The sequence below is a fragment of the Silurus aristotelis genome, assembly GCF_946808225.1.
Source record: "Silurus aristotelis genome assembly, chromosome: 23".
NCBI lineage: Eukaryota > Metazoa > Chordata > Actinopteri > Siluriformes > Siluridae > Silurus > Silurus aristotelis.
The window spans coordinates 1,357,648-1,373,852 of NC_139596.1; the positions used below are offsets into that span (position 1 = coordinate 1,357,648).

The 16,205-nt window shown below is 37.6% G+C and overlaps 3 protein-coding genes and 1 long non-coding RNA gene across 4 annotated transcripts in view; 1 reads left to right on the forward strand and 3 right to left on the reverse strand.

Moving 5' to 3' along the window:
- Positions 1-54, forward strand: part of LOC310718412 (BOLA class I histocompatibility antigen, alpha chain BL3-6-like) — a 35,049-nt gene extending 34,995 nt beyond the window's left edge. Inside the window, exon 6 of the mRNA XM_083527226.1 lies at positions 5-54. Coding sequence (XP_083383352.1) covers positions 5-39 — 35 coding nt within the window. The 3' untranslated portion in view covers positions 40-54. The remainder of the gene's footprint in view (positions 1-4) is intronic.
- Positions 55-3,168: 3,114 nt separating this feature from the next.
- On the reverse strand, positions 3,169-7,645 carry LOC310718432 (uncharacterized protein). Its single transcript, XM_083527265.1, has 7 exons — positions 5,562-7,645; positions 5,018-5,365; positions 4,881-4,931; positions 4,655-4,768; positions 4,540-4,562; positions 3,574-3,629; positions 3,169-3,495 (listed from the first exon to the last, which is right to left on the reverse strand). Exons 1-7 carry the CDS (start codon positions 5,602-5,604, stop codon positions 3,426-3,428), a joined length of 705 nt encoding a protein of 234 aa, XP_083383391.1. The 5' UTR covers positions 5,605-7,645; the 3' UTR covers positions 3,169-3,425.
- Positions 7,646-7,670: 25 nt separating this feature from the next.
- Positions 7,671-12,194, reverse strand: LOC310718439 (class I histocompatibility antigen, Gogo-B*0101 alpha chain-like). Its single transcript, XM_083527273.1, has 9 exons — positions 11,929-12,194; positions 11,787-11,885; positions 10,647-10,719; positions 9,989-10,424; positions 9,338-9,634; positions 9,161-9,271; positions 8,860-8,898; positions 8,728-8,782; positions 7,671-8,632 (listed from the first exon to the last, which is right to left on the reverse strand). Exons 4-8 carry the CDS (start codon positions 10,029-10,031, stop codon positions 8,754-8,756), a joined length of 519 nt encoding a protein of 172 aa, XP_083383399.1. The 5' UTR covers positions 10,032-10,424; positions 10,647-10,719; positions 11,787-11,885; positions 11,929-12,194; the 3' UTR covers positions 7,671-8,632; positions 8,728-8,753.
- Positions 12,195-12,318: 124 nt separating this feature from the next.
- On the reverse strand, positions 12,319-13,016 carry LOC310718452. Its single transcript, XR_014531154.1, has 3 exons — positions 13,002-13,016; positions 12,477-12,772; positions 12,319-12,380 (listed from the first exon to the last, which is right to left on the reverse strand). It is a non-coding gene; the product is annotated as an uncharacterized lncRNA (long non-coding RNA).
- Between the last annotated feature and the right edge of the window lie 3,189 nt (positions 13,017-16,205).

Here is a 16,205-nt window from a genome sequence, read left to right on the forward strand (position 1 = left end):
ACAGCCTCTGAAGGAGTTTCTTCCTCCATTAACTTCTAAAGTGTGAAAGTGTGTGATCCTGCTGAAGTGAGAGAGTAAGACATGATGTTTACACTGAAATCTGGAATATAAATGTTCATCTGAGGTCTCCTGCTGTTGTACCAAATCTACCTCAGGGTTTATGTTGTGTTGTGTTTCACCTCCTCCACAGAAACTTCAACCTTCAGAAGATCATCTGTAGTGGATACACAGATTCAATTATGAGGGGACTTTTATTTTGATATGGGTGCCGCCATTTTGTTTTGCTCCGACATGTGCGGGAAAAGTGTATGTAGAAGAAGGAAAAAGGGAGAAGAGCAGTGGTGAGCTTATGAAAAACGTGCAGTTGATTTTGAACTTCTTAATCAGCATAGGCAGTTAGGTCCCCTGGTGGTCTAGTGGTTAAGATGCAGCGCTCTCACCGCTGCGACCCGGGTTCGATCCCCGGTCAGGGAACCATCCCCAGCCACTCTTAGTGCCGGTCCCAAGCCCGGATAAATTGGGGAGCAATCATTGGGGATCAAAGAGTTAAGGGAACAGTACCCTGCCTATCCGGACACCTTTCAGTGCCCCGTCCAGGACCCAAGGGTGGTGATGTACAATAATTTGTTCATTTTTCGTGAATGTTAATATGCAAGTTACCTTTTCTTTTCAACAAGTATCAAAACAGAACTGTTTAAAGAAACTGTTGTTCGAGAAACTGACGTGAGTTTTCCACAAAAAGACTTTTTTTTGCCAGTCTCTGGACATCTTGACTCGTGAATGGACTGAGTATAATTTTTCCATTGATTTTTGAAAGGAACTCTTTAAAATTGGAGGTGAACTGATTTGATTCCAAATAATTGTGAATGTGAAATTTTCAGTGGGGCAAAAGAACACAGTTGTTTAAGATTTAACTGGAACAGTCACATTGTTTTTATTTTCCTTACGGTCTTATATATTGGTTTCATTCTTAGCCTTTTCATACGACTAATGTTTTTTTATTTAAATAAATATTCTTGTTTCGTTAAATTGAATGTGTGCCAGTTAACCTGAGTCCTTTATACTAAGGAGTGGGGCCGTCTCATCTATCCTTTCAGGTTTGGGAGGGTGGGTTTTCCTGAGTATTCTCCACACTCACGTACACTTCAGGCTACCACCGTGAATTAGATAGATCCTGAAGCCCACCTCACCTGATCTGTAGTCCCACATGACAACACGATAGACACCAACATATAACCACTTGTTATACTGAGACCTAAAGCATTGGGTGGGAGGACTAGGATCCTGTTGCCCACTCAGTCTTCCTTAGTCAAAGGCTTGTTATCTGCCCCACAAGGCGGTGGCATATTCCCCTCCGCCACACATCCATAATACAACAGTTGAACTGAGGAGATTTGAATAGCAGGATATGGATCAGATGCGTGAAGACATCACTGCACAGAGATCCAGAGAGCCTGAGATCATCAACATCCTCACAGTCGATTCTAATGCAGCATTCTGACACAAAACATTAGACGACTTCATCAAAAGTAAAAGCTGGTGTTCACTTTTGATTTTGGAAAGAAGAACCTGCCTAGTTCTGATTTCCTGTGAAGTTTTTTTTTTTTTTTTATGAAGAGCTTCAGCACTTTTATTCTGTCCGTCTCCTGTTGAAAGCAAGAGCTGCTGCTTTTAAATCTGGCAACGTAGAGCATGCGCTGGACAACTCAATCTGTCACTGGCCCACACCATGGTTCCTACCTTCATGCCTGAAGACCACAACCATCATACCAGTGCCTAGGCACTCAGCTGCCGAATGCCTGAATGATTTTCGCCTAGGAGATACAGGAACTTGCGCACCAGAACCAGCAGGTTCAGGGACAGCTTTTTTTTTTCCACCATCGCATTGCTGGACTCTACACTACAAAACAAAACGAAGCACTATTTTTTTATGTATCTTTATATCCTCACTGTACATTCTGCACAACATTTCATACGTGTTTATATGTGTGTATCTCTTCCCCCCCCCCAGTCTGGCCATTCTCACATTTTACAAAAACCTACCAATTCACTCTCTGAACATTGAGTGAATTGTTGGCCTTCTGGAAAGTCTGTTCATTTACTGTATCTGTAGTAAAAACGTGGTAGAGGCATCTTTTGCTTTAATTACTGCTTCAATTGGGTGTGGCATGGAGGTGATCAGACTGTGGCATGGAGGTGATCAGACTGTGGCATGGAGGTGATCAGACTGAGGCATGGAGGTGATCAGTCTGTGGCAGTGGCCTTCAGCTCATCTGAATTTTTTGGTCTCTTGTTTCTCATTTTCCTCTTGACAATACGTCACAGATCCAGTCATTCATAGATCCAGTCAGGCAACACCAACACCATGGTCATTTAACCAACTTTTGGTGCTTTTGACAGTGTGGGCAGGTGCCAAATCCTGCTGGAAAATGAAATCAGCATCTCCATAAAGCTGGTCAGCAGAGGGAAGCATTAAGTGCTCTAAAACATCCTGGTGGACGTCTGTGCTGACCTTGGACCTGATAAAACACAGTGGACCAACACCAGCAGATCACACAACTCCTCAAACCACCACTGACTGTGCAAACTTTACACTGGACCTCAAGCAACTTGGATTCTGTGCTTCTCCTCTCTTCTTCCAGACTCTGGGACCTTGATTTCCAAAGGAAAAGCTAAATTTTTTTCCTTTCATCTGAAAAGACAACTTTGGCAGCATTACAGTCCTTTTTGTCCTTTGTCCAGGTAAGACACCTCTGACGTTGTCTCTGATTCAGGAGCTGCTCGACACGAGGAATGCGCCAGTTGAAGCCCATGGAGACGTCTGTGTGTGGAGGCTCTTAAAGCACTGACTCCAGATGCAGTGTCAATGATCGTCTTCTGGACAACTGTCGAGTCAGCAGTTTTCCCCCATGATTGTGGAGACTGAACCAGACTGAGACACCATTTAAAGAATCAGGAACATTTGCAGGTGTTTGGAGTTAATGAGCTGATTAGAGTGAGACACCACGAGTCTCCAATATTCAACTTTTTCACAATGTTCCCATTTTCTGAGATACTGAATTTTGGGTTTTCATTATCTGTAAGTCGTAATCATCACAATCAATGAAATAAACACTTGAAATCTCAGTGTGAGTGATGAATCTATATAATACCAGTTTCATTTTTTTTTTATTGAATTACTGCAATAAATCAACATTTTTACTCATATTATAATTTATAGAGATGCACCTGTGTGTATTCTGTTCGTTTTTATTAAAGTGGGAATTGCATAAGAATCAAAATAACTGCAGAAATCATATACTTGTCTTTTGCGAAGTGAAAACCGAATACAAAGTGTTTGAAAAATCAGCCAGTGGTCAAAAGCAGATCCACACAAACACACTGTGTGTCAGTGAACACGACTCTAAAACTGCAGTATTATTGACTCAGAGGAGAAAACACAGCGTAAGAATACTCCATTTCATCACTGATCTTCTTGAGCAGCTTCTCAGAAACCTGTGGAGCAGACGATGGGTGTATTTTCATCATTACAGGAGTGAAATACATTTTGCTATATAATCTTTAAGTGCTCACCTTATTACCTCCATAAAAAGTCTATATATAAACACCTGGTGGACTTGGTGTAGTTTCTGAGATATACAGAAGATCAGGCATTGCTTTTACCTCAATAAATCTGCACAACTAAAGAAACAGTAATATTCCAAATCATTAAAAAATTCTGTACAATAAAGCTGAATGAAATGGTGGAAAGATCTACAGAACATGCAAACTGTCCAAAACGACGTTTCCAGAAGTTTCCTGTATGAAGAAACCGATCTCTCACAGTGCTCAAATGGGATTTTAGTTCAGTCCTGAAGATTCTTTGGTGAATCTTTTGTTCACTCTGATCAGATTTTGACTAACAGCTTTATTTTCCTCTTAAGGAACCATTTGAATGTTTCCACATGAGTACATTTTAGATCGTTATCATGGAAAGTCTAACCGAGTCTCATCCCATCTTCATCATCCTGGTACACACATTCTTCTCAAGAATTCCTTTCCATTATTAAGATGTTGCTGGTACCATGACAGGATAAAAACAGAAGTATACTAGTAGTAGTTCTTCAGTAATGGAGTCGTTTATTTTTAGTTGATTGTGAATTAAAAACGTTTTTTTCCCTCTGTGAGGATCGAAAACCCAAGAACTCTGTCTGGAGCTTTTTAAAAAATATCTCCTGATCTAATCTTCTGACTGACCTGCTGATTCTAATCAACAATAAGAGAAGTTAGTGCAATCAGCTGCTTTTTGTGTGTTTTTTTAAATAGATTTTTCAAATTTATCGCACATAAATTTCTATCATATTGCAATGATTTTTAACTTTGTAGTTTTCTGAGGTAATGATTCGCTCTGATCCACATTTTATGTAAATAACTGCACTGGAAATGTGTTTAATAAATGAATTGTCGATAAATTGGGTTGGATACTGTGTTATTGTGTGTGTTTCAGATTAATAATAATAATGTAGAGTTGAGTGTATTTACTGTCTTTGTCAAATTTACCTGATTGTCTTCTGCTTCAGAACCTAAAGCAACATTAGTAATTATTATTATTATTATTATTATTATTATTATTATTATTAGCATTATTAATATTATTATAGGAATAATATTTTACCTCCATGTGTGTTTTTGTGCTTCAGTATGATGAAGATCAGGACACCGAGAAGAATCACAACTGCTGAGCCAAACACCACGTTCACCACAAAGATCAGAGTCAAAAAGAACGAACCTGGAGGAAAACATCTGAGCTTTAAAACCACATCATATTTTCTATAATTGATCATTTTATACGTACAACATTTATCAATAAGAAAAACTTGATGAAGACAACAAGAACAAACCTGCTGCTACTGTTTCTCTGTCTGAGATCTTCGAAAGTGTTTTAATTCCCCCTGAGAAATAAAACATTATTATTAATTTGTATCCTCAGTCACATTTATCAGCTTTTACTCCAATTATTCACTTTGTAGAAATGTACCTTTCACTCTCAAGTAGTTCGTTTCATGAAATGTAATTCGCATCAGTTCCATGGAGCTGCAGTAATAAAGTCCTGTATCAGAGACGTTTACTGCAGTGATGGTGAGAGACGTGTTCTCGCCCTGAACAGACATCACCATGCGCTCACTTTCATCAAAGAAGTTACAGTTTTGTGATGGAACTGATTCAAAAAACTGTTTACACCCAATAAGAAGAGGAGCTGAACCACATGTGTGTTTAAACCAGTGAATGTAACCTGAAACAATCAGTTCATGTCGACACCAAATAGTGACATCATCTCCAACTTCTACCTCCAAAATTACAAAGCACAGAGACTCCGAGAACAAACCTGCAACACACACACACACACACACACACACACACACACACACACACACACACACACACACACACACACACATTCTATTCATATAAATTGTTGAAAAGAAGATTTTACAAGCGTTTCTAAATAGACCTAATCATTTCTGCTTCATTTGACTATATTTTCCTTTTATACAGCAATAAATGAAATGATTAAAACTTACCCATAACACAGAGAAATAAAGGCAGAGCTACAAACTCAACCATTGTGCATCAGAAGAGAGATGGAAAGGAAATGTTGGGGCATTGGGGAATCGAATGCTGGTTTATGCGTGTGGTCAGTGTATTTATAGAGCCAGTGCCACTTTAGTAGCATAAAAGAAAAAAAAGCTATAAAACAATCTTATTGTTATCTTTACTTTCTCTGAGTCAACAGTAAGACCCAACGGAAATGGAGACTTTACTTAAATCTCCTGTATCTGAATTTAGAGAAGATTTTATTAATAATAATAATAATAAATAAAAAATTTAAGCAATCACCAAATTAATGCTAATTTATTATTTTATTTATTGATTAATTTATTTTAAATATTAGTTAGTTATACTGTACTTATGTTAATATTCTACAGGGAAAAAGACCTTTCTGCTTTATGTTTTTTTAATAGTCAAAATTTCATGTATTATTGTTTGTTAAATTGTTCTTCTCATTCGGTATAATTGGCAGTGGTATGAACTGCTTTGTGAATAGAATTGAATTTGATTGAGAATTGAATTTATACTGAATATATTTATGTATGAAATTTGTAAAAGGGGGTCAGGAGCAGATGAAACATGAAGTTGGGTGTCAGAGAGCTGTGTAGTTTAAAGGTGAAACGGATGCATGGCAGTTTTGTGGTTGGAAAGTTTTCAGACCATGTTTCTGCTGCATGTGTTGGAGTCAAGACCTGCGGTTAGAGAGGATTCACCTTTTTTTTTACTCTGCCTGCTAGGTTTAGGACTTTTAACAGAATTTAACACAATAACTTCTCCACACTTCATGCTTTAACTAATAGATCACTTCAGAATAGTTCAGTGTTCAGCAATTCCTGTTGCTTGCTGTATTTTAACTCAATGTTTTGGTTTATTATATGTTCAAGGACCAATGAGCTCCGACTTCACTCAGAAAGGCTTTGGTTTCATTGTGATTCTCCCAGAAGCACTGTGGTATGTCCAGATCCATTATTCTTTATGTTTTCTTCACTTCCCAGCTTCACTATATTCTATTTCTTTGTTAAATAACAGCATGTATTTATTCATTTGTTGTGGAAATTAGACTTTTTCACTGAATCTTGGGATTTGAGATTTGTATGTCAACATGGACAATCTTTCGAATAAACATTTGCAGCTGATGTAGGTCAATTAATTAGATGATATAACACCAGCAGATATTTCAAACCTTTTTAAAAAGGGCATCCTATAAGAATGTTCCCTGTTTCACACTGTTATAGACACTGTCTCTCACCAGCCAACCCCATTTTGAGCCCCGACTTTGACAGATTGATGAATGTAGATCGAACAATCCTTCTGATCCTCCTGTGTAATGTGTTCGTCCGGGTTTGATTTACTCTCCGTTTCTTTGTGAACTGGAACCAAAAAAAAAAAATAGAAAGAAAATCAAAGAATATACTTCATTTTGAATGACTTTTTACCTCATGAACTTGACATGTTCAATCTCCCTCATCAGATTTGAACATTTGACAGATGATAATTCCAGCAGTGAGAACAATGAGAGTCACTACTGAAACAGTGATCATAGTAATCTGTGCTCCACTTAATCTTCTGTTAAATCAGCACAGAATCTGTATGTTCTTCTGCATCACTGTAAATCTGTAGTTTCTAGCAGTTTAGTGTAACAGACGTCTGTTTGATACACTCCTTTTCCAGGCAGCTCTTCTGGACATTATCTTCAGCTCCTGCAGAACTCCTACATCTTTATATAAGTTACACAAACAGCTATCTATAGCATTTTGTTATTTTCAACTATTCATTCAATTCAATTCAATGTTATTTGTAAAGTGCTTTAACAATAGATATTGTCCCAAGTCAGCTTTACTTCCCAATCCATAAACTTGACCCTATAACATTAATACCACAAGTGTATACCTGAGGAATGAGCCAATTGTAAAAAACTTGACTGAAATGGGAATCGTTTCCTCATCCGGGTGGCACCGAACGTCGATTGATTTATAGTTCCATCACTGACGGAGACTCGTGTGTGAAAAACTTCATGGTGATTGCAGAACTAAACTGTTGTAGAAGACTTCCTATTAATTACAGTCCAGTCTTCAAATTTCAATGCGTTCATGCAATGTGGCATCAGTACACATTTCAGCCTTAAACTCGAATTTCTGCATCACATGACTGAAACTGATCTATTTTCCCTTCAGCCAAATCCATTTTTACTTTCACGATCTCAGAGTTCATGTCTTGCATTAAATACTCACTTATGATGTTTCTGAGTGTTTGGTTTCTGTTTTTGATAGTATATAGATTTTGCAACTTTGATCCAGACTTGTGGACTTTAAACTCTTTGGGAATCACTTGTTACTGACTTTAAATTAAAAGAGATGATGTCTCTATGAGTTGGATTATCACCACATTTACACATCAACAAAACACTTCAACCTCCAATTCACATTGGAGAGCTGAAGTAGAATTTATTCTTTTAGCATCACGTCTTTTAGCAAGACCGTGTCTTAAAGCTGAGCGTGTTTCACATAAATCACCTAAAGGAATACAATTTTTATTATTTAGAATTTAATGCTTCTCACATAATTTAGACAGTTTCTGGTCTAAATACACAGTATATGGACTGTAAAGGCGCCATTACTCCATAATCAAACACAGCATCCTACTGCCCTCTACTGGTCAAATCCCTTCATAACAACCTTCTTTGTTACCACTGCTACTGTTATTATTAATAATATAAATAATAATAATAATAATAAAACTTTATTTATATGACATTTTATACATTTAAGAGATTTGAAGAAATTTGCCTTAAAAAGTGACGTGAAATAGACACGCATACACACACACACACACACACACACACGCGCACACACACACACACACACACACAAACACACCATTAGTCTTGACCACCACCAAGACTTCGTAAAAAAATAATAGGAATAATATTGACTAAAAGAGTTTTGTTCTTAAATCTAATCCAATAAGAACTAATCCCATTTTCGTCATATCAGGATGACTATACATCATTTCTCTGTCCATCTCTCTCTCTTTCTCTCTATCTCTCCTAGAGAAAAAAAAAATGAGATGAATTCAGTAAAACATGATTATAAACATTTAATAAAAAGATTTTCAACAAGTTTCATACCTTACACACACTTTTTTTCCTCGTGAACAGCTGGACGCTAAAAGTCCAACATGTTTACTTTAGAGGCTGTGAAAAGAATCCAGTGTTCAACTACATATAAACATTACAATGATATAAGCTTGTGATTGTACAGTCTCACTTACAGGCATTGGGACTGCTCGGGGCTGGAACAGATGTGAGATCTGCACAAGAATAAGGAAGAAAATTCAATGATTATATTCATTCATTCATTCATTCACTGATTCATTTCATCATCATCAATTCTGAATTTCTGGCATTTTCAGTGAAACATCGAAAAGTAAAAACTGAACGAAACGTGTACGATCTGACAGTAACAATATCAATTATACAACACAAATTCTCTATATCGTGATTAGCAACATAGTGTGGAAAAAAAAAATACAATTTACTCGTTGATAATTAAGTTGTCTTAAGTTGTCTTACCTTTCCGAATTCTCCTCCAAATGGCAAACACGGAAACACAGATTATGAGGAGGACGAATACAGATAAACCAATGACGAACCCAAGCCACGGTCCTACATTATAACATGCAACTGTTCTGTTGCATGTTATAACAAAAGAATCTGTTGTTTTCCGTAGTAGGAAAGTGTTTCTCTTACTGAATAGATCGTTATACTCAAATGTTGTCACAGGCAGCTCTAAATCCTTCTCCAAGCTGCTGTGCTCAATCACACAGGTGTAGGTGTGTTCCTGCAACTCCTCCCCTGGGATTCTCAAAATGCTCCTCTTCTGGAAAGTTCCATCCTGGTTGGGTAACGTCTCTCTGATCTCCACGTCCTCATGCACGTCCTCTTCATCCTTCTTCCAGAAGATCAACACTTCTTTAGGGAAGAAACCTGTAGCATGACACACCACCTCTGGAAAAGAGTCCTCTAGCAACGATCCATTGGGCTGAACTGCCGACACACACACACACACACACACACACACACACACACACACACACACAGAGGCAAAATAGTCACGTGTGGTTTATTATGTGTTCATTACTTTGTGATGTGGCCATCAGAAACGTATGAATTCAATACATTATAGATCTTAGTCATTTTTGTTCACGTCTAAAGATCTGAGACACAAGTCAAGATTAGTGAGTGGTATATTTTGTGATATTTTACACAAACTTGTGAGTGCATGTGTAAGATTTGTGTGTGTGTGTGTGTGTGTGTGTGTGTGTGTGTGTGTGTGTGTGTGTGTGTGTGTGTGTGTGTGTGTGAGAGAGCTGCACATTCAGAGCAGATCACACACTTTACCTTTCCTCTCCAGAGTTTCTCTGCTGTAGGACACAAACTTCATCAGCCAGTTCACACACTCGTTCTTCAGATAGCGCTCCCTGATTTGAGCCTCCGTGCCTGCAGTCTCCCACTGGTGTTTGGTGATCACTGCTTTATCATTAGCTGCAGTCCAGGTTTTACTTTCTAGATCAAAACTAATACAATCTTCTCCATCAAATCCATACCGATCGTATCCTGCGGTTTTGCCGCCGTCATGGACGCTGGGATTGGTTGTCCCAGTAGTCTGGAAAATCTGCACCAATCTCCTGGATCCACTCTATCTTCGGAATAATCTTCCCGATGTTGCTGTCGTAATATGCAACCCGCTCTGTATCCACCAGAACCACGGCAGTGAACTCTGGGAAATGAATTCCTTGTGTGACTAAAGTGTAGAGGTACTGCAGAGTGTGTGTGACTGTAATGTAAAAGAAAAGCATTTTATTATTATTATTATTAAGCAGGAACTCCAGTTCCACAGTTTCAGCTCCAAATCCAGAAATCTAGATAGAGATTTAAATCACTAACCAACAAACCAGTGTCTAAATAAATAAAGAAAAAAATTCTATTGGACACAGAAATCTCTCTATTCCTATATTAATAGATCACTCATTATCAAGATGTATTCAATCACACTTACCTGCCAATGCCATGGGTAAAAGAATGATGAGAAAGAGCAGGACTTTCATTATGGCAGGTCTGAGGTCTATTTCCTGCAGATTTTAAGCAGAATTTCTCTATGAGAATCTACGAAAATATCTAAACAATCTTGTCTTTTTATTTATTCCTTTCTATGCCAAGATTTTCCTTATCAGCTGCATTTATAAATGCTATTTTATTACTTGGGCGGTTGAATTTAAGCTTCGCAGCACTTTTGTACAGCTGACAGAAGGTGCCTTTAAATGTGCTTTTCACAATTGCAGACGTCTAGAAAAACCATCCCATCTGGCACCTAAAAGGCAGCTGCTACAGGAAGGTAGTAGAAGGGTTGTAGCAATGGGTTATTGTGGGAGAACTTGAGAAGACTGATGCATTCCAGAACTCAACCAATAACAGATTGATCCCATTGACTAATCACTGAGCACAATTATTCCCAATGACCAATCACTGCTTGTCTTGAGCAATTTACCAGTAACTAATGAGTCACGGTTTCCTTAATGACTAACCACCTTTCTTTTTGTCTATATATTCCTAATAGAATGTAGTCAATTGTAAATGCCATAACAAACGATGACTGGAAGTTGATTTCTTTTTTCCTGTTTTGATATGGTGGCTTTCTGAGGCCATGTTGGCCATGTTTTATACCCGATACAGCTCTCGAGCTTGTAATACAGAGAATTATTTCTTCTTGGTACTTAGCAGACGCCATCATCCAGAGCAACGTACATAACAAGTTCTGACAATAAATACTTCCTCATTTTGGTCCAATGGCTCAGGCAAAATTCATGTGGAAGACATTTGTACATGTAAAAAAAAACAACTTTAAAGAATGGAAGAAATGTCCACTTTCAGCAGCACCACCACCTACCATCACTTCAGAGCCTTGAGTCACACCTTCTTTGTACCCTGAGTGATCTTTGGGTCTAACCAGTGCCAGAACTGTTTCCAAGTGCAATCTCTTGGTAATTTATAACATTCTCTCCCCAGATTGCTGGTGATGCATGATGCATGTACAGTATTCAGTGATCTTCCTCAGAACCAGAATGGCGTGTAAACTTGTTTTGACTTGCAGGGGTACTGATTCCTGGATTAGAATGTTGGAAAATGTGTGTATACATACCTCGGAAAAACATTAAAAGCACATCTGGACCTTCAGGATTTTAGGTGGCTTCTGGTTTAAGGTCCAGCACACAGAAGTAGATCCACAAACCATTAGATTCTGATTCTTTCCACATCTGTACTCCAGAGAAGATCCAACCTACCTCACATTAAAAGCCTCCAAAGTGGAAAAAACTCATTGTTCAAACTCGAGCAGAATTCATGCAGTTTGATCTTAAAGTAACGTTAAACTCCATGGACACGCCCCCTCGTCCGAGCCCAATGACGTCATTCGGAATAATAATAAATAAAAAAAAACAGGGGGGAAGAAATCAGAAAATCATGACAAAAGTGGAAGATTGGCTTTCATCTGATAGATTATGATTATACACGGATGAGTGTGTTGCCAGGATGACAATATGTATTGAATAGAAGAAGTGAAAGTGAAAGTGTGAGATGAAAATAAAGGTTAAAAAAAAAAAAAAAAAATATATATATATATATATATATATATATATATATATATATATATATATATATATATATATATATATATATATTATATCCACAATGATCCCAACGATGATCCCAATCAGTCCTCCATCTGATCCTCCATCTGTTAAATCATCACAGAGTGTTTATTATCTGCTGCATCAGTAAATCAGTGTTCACTCTGTAAATGTGTAGATTTATAGGAAAGTGTTTCTCCGACCTCTCAGGATTCGTCTCTCGTTCACAGGCAGCACTAAATCCTTCTCCAAGCTGCTGTGCTCAATCACACAGGTGTAGGTGTGTTTCTGCAGCTCCTCAGCTGAGACTTTCAGAATACTCCTCTTCTGGAAGCTTCCATCCTGGTTGGGTAACGTCTCTCTGAGCTCCACGTCCTCGAGTACGTTCTGTCCGTCCTTCTGCCAGGAGATCAGCAGTGCTTTGGGTAGAGACCTGTAGCATGACACACCACCTCTGGAGGAGATGAGCGTTTCTGGAACACAGATGTTTCAGGAAGATCTGCAGAGACAAACTGAGAAATAAGTATTAAAACTTTTAGGAGTTATTTATCTCAAGAAGTAATTACATGCAAGTAAATTTAATTGAGAAGTGTCATGAAGTCATTTTTGGTTTAGACACTAGGGTTGAGTTATTTGTGGGGGGTTTATAGCTACGAGTATGTAAAGAACAGTGCAGTTTTGTACAAGAAAACATGGTTATATATGTATGTGTGTGTGTGTGTATGTACCTTTTCTCTCCAGAGTATGTTTTCTGTAAGCCATAAACTTTTGTAAGTACTCAGTACATTCCATTTGCAGGTAGTACTTCCTGTGTTTAACCTTAGCGTCTGTAAAAATCCAGTGGTGCTTGAAGATCTCAGCATTATATATATAGCTGCAGTCCAGCTGCCAAGAAGTCAAGAAGCTTTTTATTGTCATTTCAGCCATATATAACTGACACAGTACACAGTCAAATGAAACAACGTTCCTCCAGAACCCTGATGCTACAAAAAAACAACAAAGTGTCCAGTGTTCAGATCCAGATGGATGCAATTTTCTCAATTATAACCGTACTGATCATGTCCTTTAGCCGTAATCATCACTTTTATTTTTTATTTTTACAATATTGTTATATAAAAAAAATGTCAAATGTTTCAAATGTGGGAATTTTCTGTAAGGAAATCACTGGAGACTCTTTCCCAGCCAATGAGCTTTTAATGTTTCGGAGAAATAAGAACTGGATTTGTGTTATTTTGCACAATCAGAGCATCGTTGCTCATGAAGTTACACATGGGTATGTAGAAACTGTTTATTTACCAGTCAGTAGCAACTGTTTATTACATTTATTCTGCATTAAATGAATACATTTGGCGTTGAAGAAGCACACGGTTTTCTCACAAGTTTACGTGTTAATGAAATCTACCAGTATGTTCAAAATACACCATTGGTTTAAAATATTAATAGTAAATTGTCATGTTCACCTGCTGACGTCTGGGGAAAAATAATCACAAGCACCAGCAGGACTTTGATCAAGACCCAATCGAGGTCCATTTCCTGCAGTTTTGAAACAGAATTCTTTTTTTTTGTTGTTTTTAGGAAGGAACAGAATTTAATTGGACAAAACATTACTTTTATTTACAGCACACTTATTCACGTCTACAATTATCACTTACATCAAAAGACTACACTGAATAGCATTGCATTTCAGTAGACTCTCGATGGTGTTTTGTCTGATCATGTTCCTCGTCTTAAAACATTTAAAACATCGTAAATGTGTTCTCGCATTTAAATCTTGAACGTGTCGACTCAAAACATAAGATAACATCCGTACATTTTACTATAACACAATTTGTTGTTTTTTAAAGCACGCTGAGATACAGAACTGCCATAATCTCATGAAGTCCCAGAATCGAGTTTATTGAATAAAACACTTGATTTTTTTTACATTGTGATTAAAATCTTACCTCAGGTTTGCTTTCATTACAATGTCAAGATGAGAGAAGAACAACCGAAGGCACAAAACAGAGCAGTACAAGGAGGATTCAGGTGTGTGGAACCCCAGCAGAAGAAACAGAAAGCTGAACATTACAAGTAACAAAACAGTAGCATCACAATAGAGGATTTTTATTTAGACATGAATTAAACCACACATTGTAAACACAGGTGTCCTCATATAAAACCACCAGAGACTGTGGAGTAGAACTATATACAATAAAAAAAAATGATAGCACAGTGAAATTAATTCTTCTCATATCTCAGTGATGTTAGGCAGCTGGGGTTAAAGTGCAGGGTCAGCCATGATACAGCACCACTGGAGCACAGGGGGTTAAGGGCCTTGCTCAAGGGCCCAAGAGTGGTAGCTTTGGTTGATACTGGGTCTTGAACCCCTGACCTTCTGATCAGTAATCAGAAGATCAGATTGATAGCTGAACTTCTCACTAACAATAACACAATAGAGTGTTTTGCATTATTTTCATTTACAGAATCAGTCAAAGTGTGAAGGAAACCTGAACACCCTGATAAGATCAGACTTTTTATCAGACAGATTTGGGCACAGATTAATGCCAATAAACTGCATGTCATTATTACGAATCATCATTGTGCTGTCTACAGTAAGTAACTCTGTGTGTGTGTGTGTGTGTGTGTGTGTGTGTGTGTGTGTGTGTGTGTGTGTGTGTGTGTGTGTGTGTGTGTGTGTTTAAGACAGAGATCAATATTTGCAGGTATGAATCAGATGTTACCAAGCAAACTGGATAATGACTGTATAGTATATTACCCGGTATATCTGTCATTCTTTAGTGATTCAATGAGTCAGATCATTTATCCGACTCTTTCGGCTCCCCCTCAAAAAAGACCTTGTTACCCTATCTAAAACAGGCAAATTATAACGTGGTGTTTTACCCTTTTTAAAAAGTTGATTGAAGATGTTTAAGGAAATCTTTTATTTTCAATTTCCCCAAACCAGACTTTTTACACACGGAGTCGACTTCTCCGAGAAGACTCGGTTACTTCATAAGAATCGACTCCCTAAACCGATTCATTAATCAATTCAACTGCCTCGTTTTCAATAACAGCGAATTTCAAGCTTTAACACTCCATTTACGTCTTTCCACGTGTTTATAATCTATTAAGTTTTTTTCATAAACATAAAAATCTACAATTAGCCAATATTATATATTTTATACCCTACTATACCCTACGCTATACAGGGGACACATCTAAGGGTCGTGTATGCTATTTATTACACGGTCAATAAATACTTTAGTGAATAAAGTTTTATTACAAATCACTTATTAACACTTATTCATAAATATTTACTACACTTTGATTTAACACTGAAATTTCATTTTGGAGAAAGAATTTGCCGACAATTCTTTAAAAAAAAGGATCTTATTAGTAATATTAATGTATTATAGTCACGTATTATATAATATAATTATATAATACAATTTATTAAACATTATATATTTATAGTAAGTAAGTTTCTTTCGGCTTCTCCCGTTAGGGGTCGCCACAGCGGATCCTCCGCACGTTTGATTTGGCATATGTTTTACGCTGGATGCCCTTCCTAACGCAACCCTCCCCAATTTATCCGGGCTTGGGACCGGCACTGAGAGTGGCTGGGGATGGTTCCCTGACCGGGAATCGAACCCGGGTCGCAGCGGTGAGCGCTGCATCTTAACCACTAGACCACCAGGGGACCTAAACATTATATATTTATATTCCATAATATTTTGGGCGGCAACAAAATGATATCCATCATGGTATAGCCCGAAACCCCCCTTTTTTTTTACATGAACCGGTCCAGAGTTTGGAAGTGACCATTATGATGGTACGCACTTTTACAATTTAGGACTTCTAATGAAACGATTGAGGAAAAAACAATAATCAAAGAAGTACTAAATATAAGAGAATACTTTTACTCTTACATATATATTTTTTTAATCAATTGA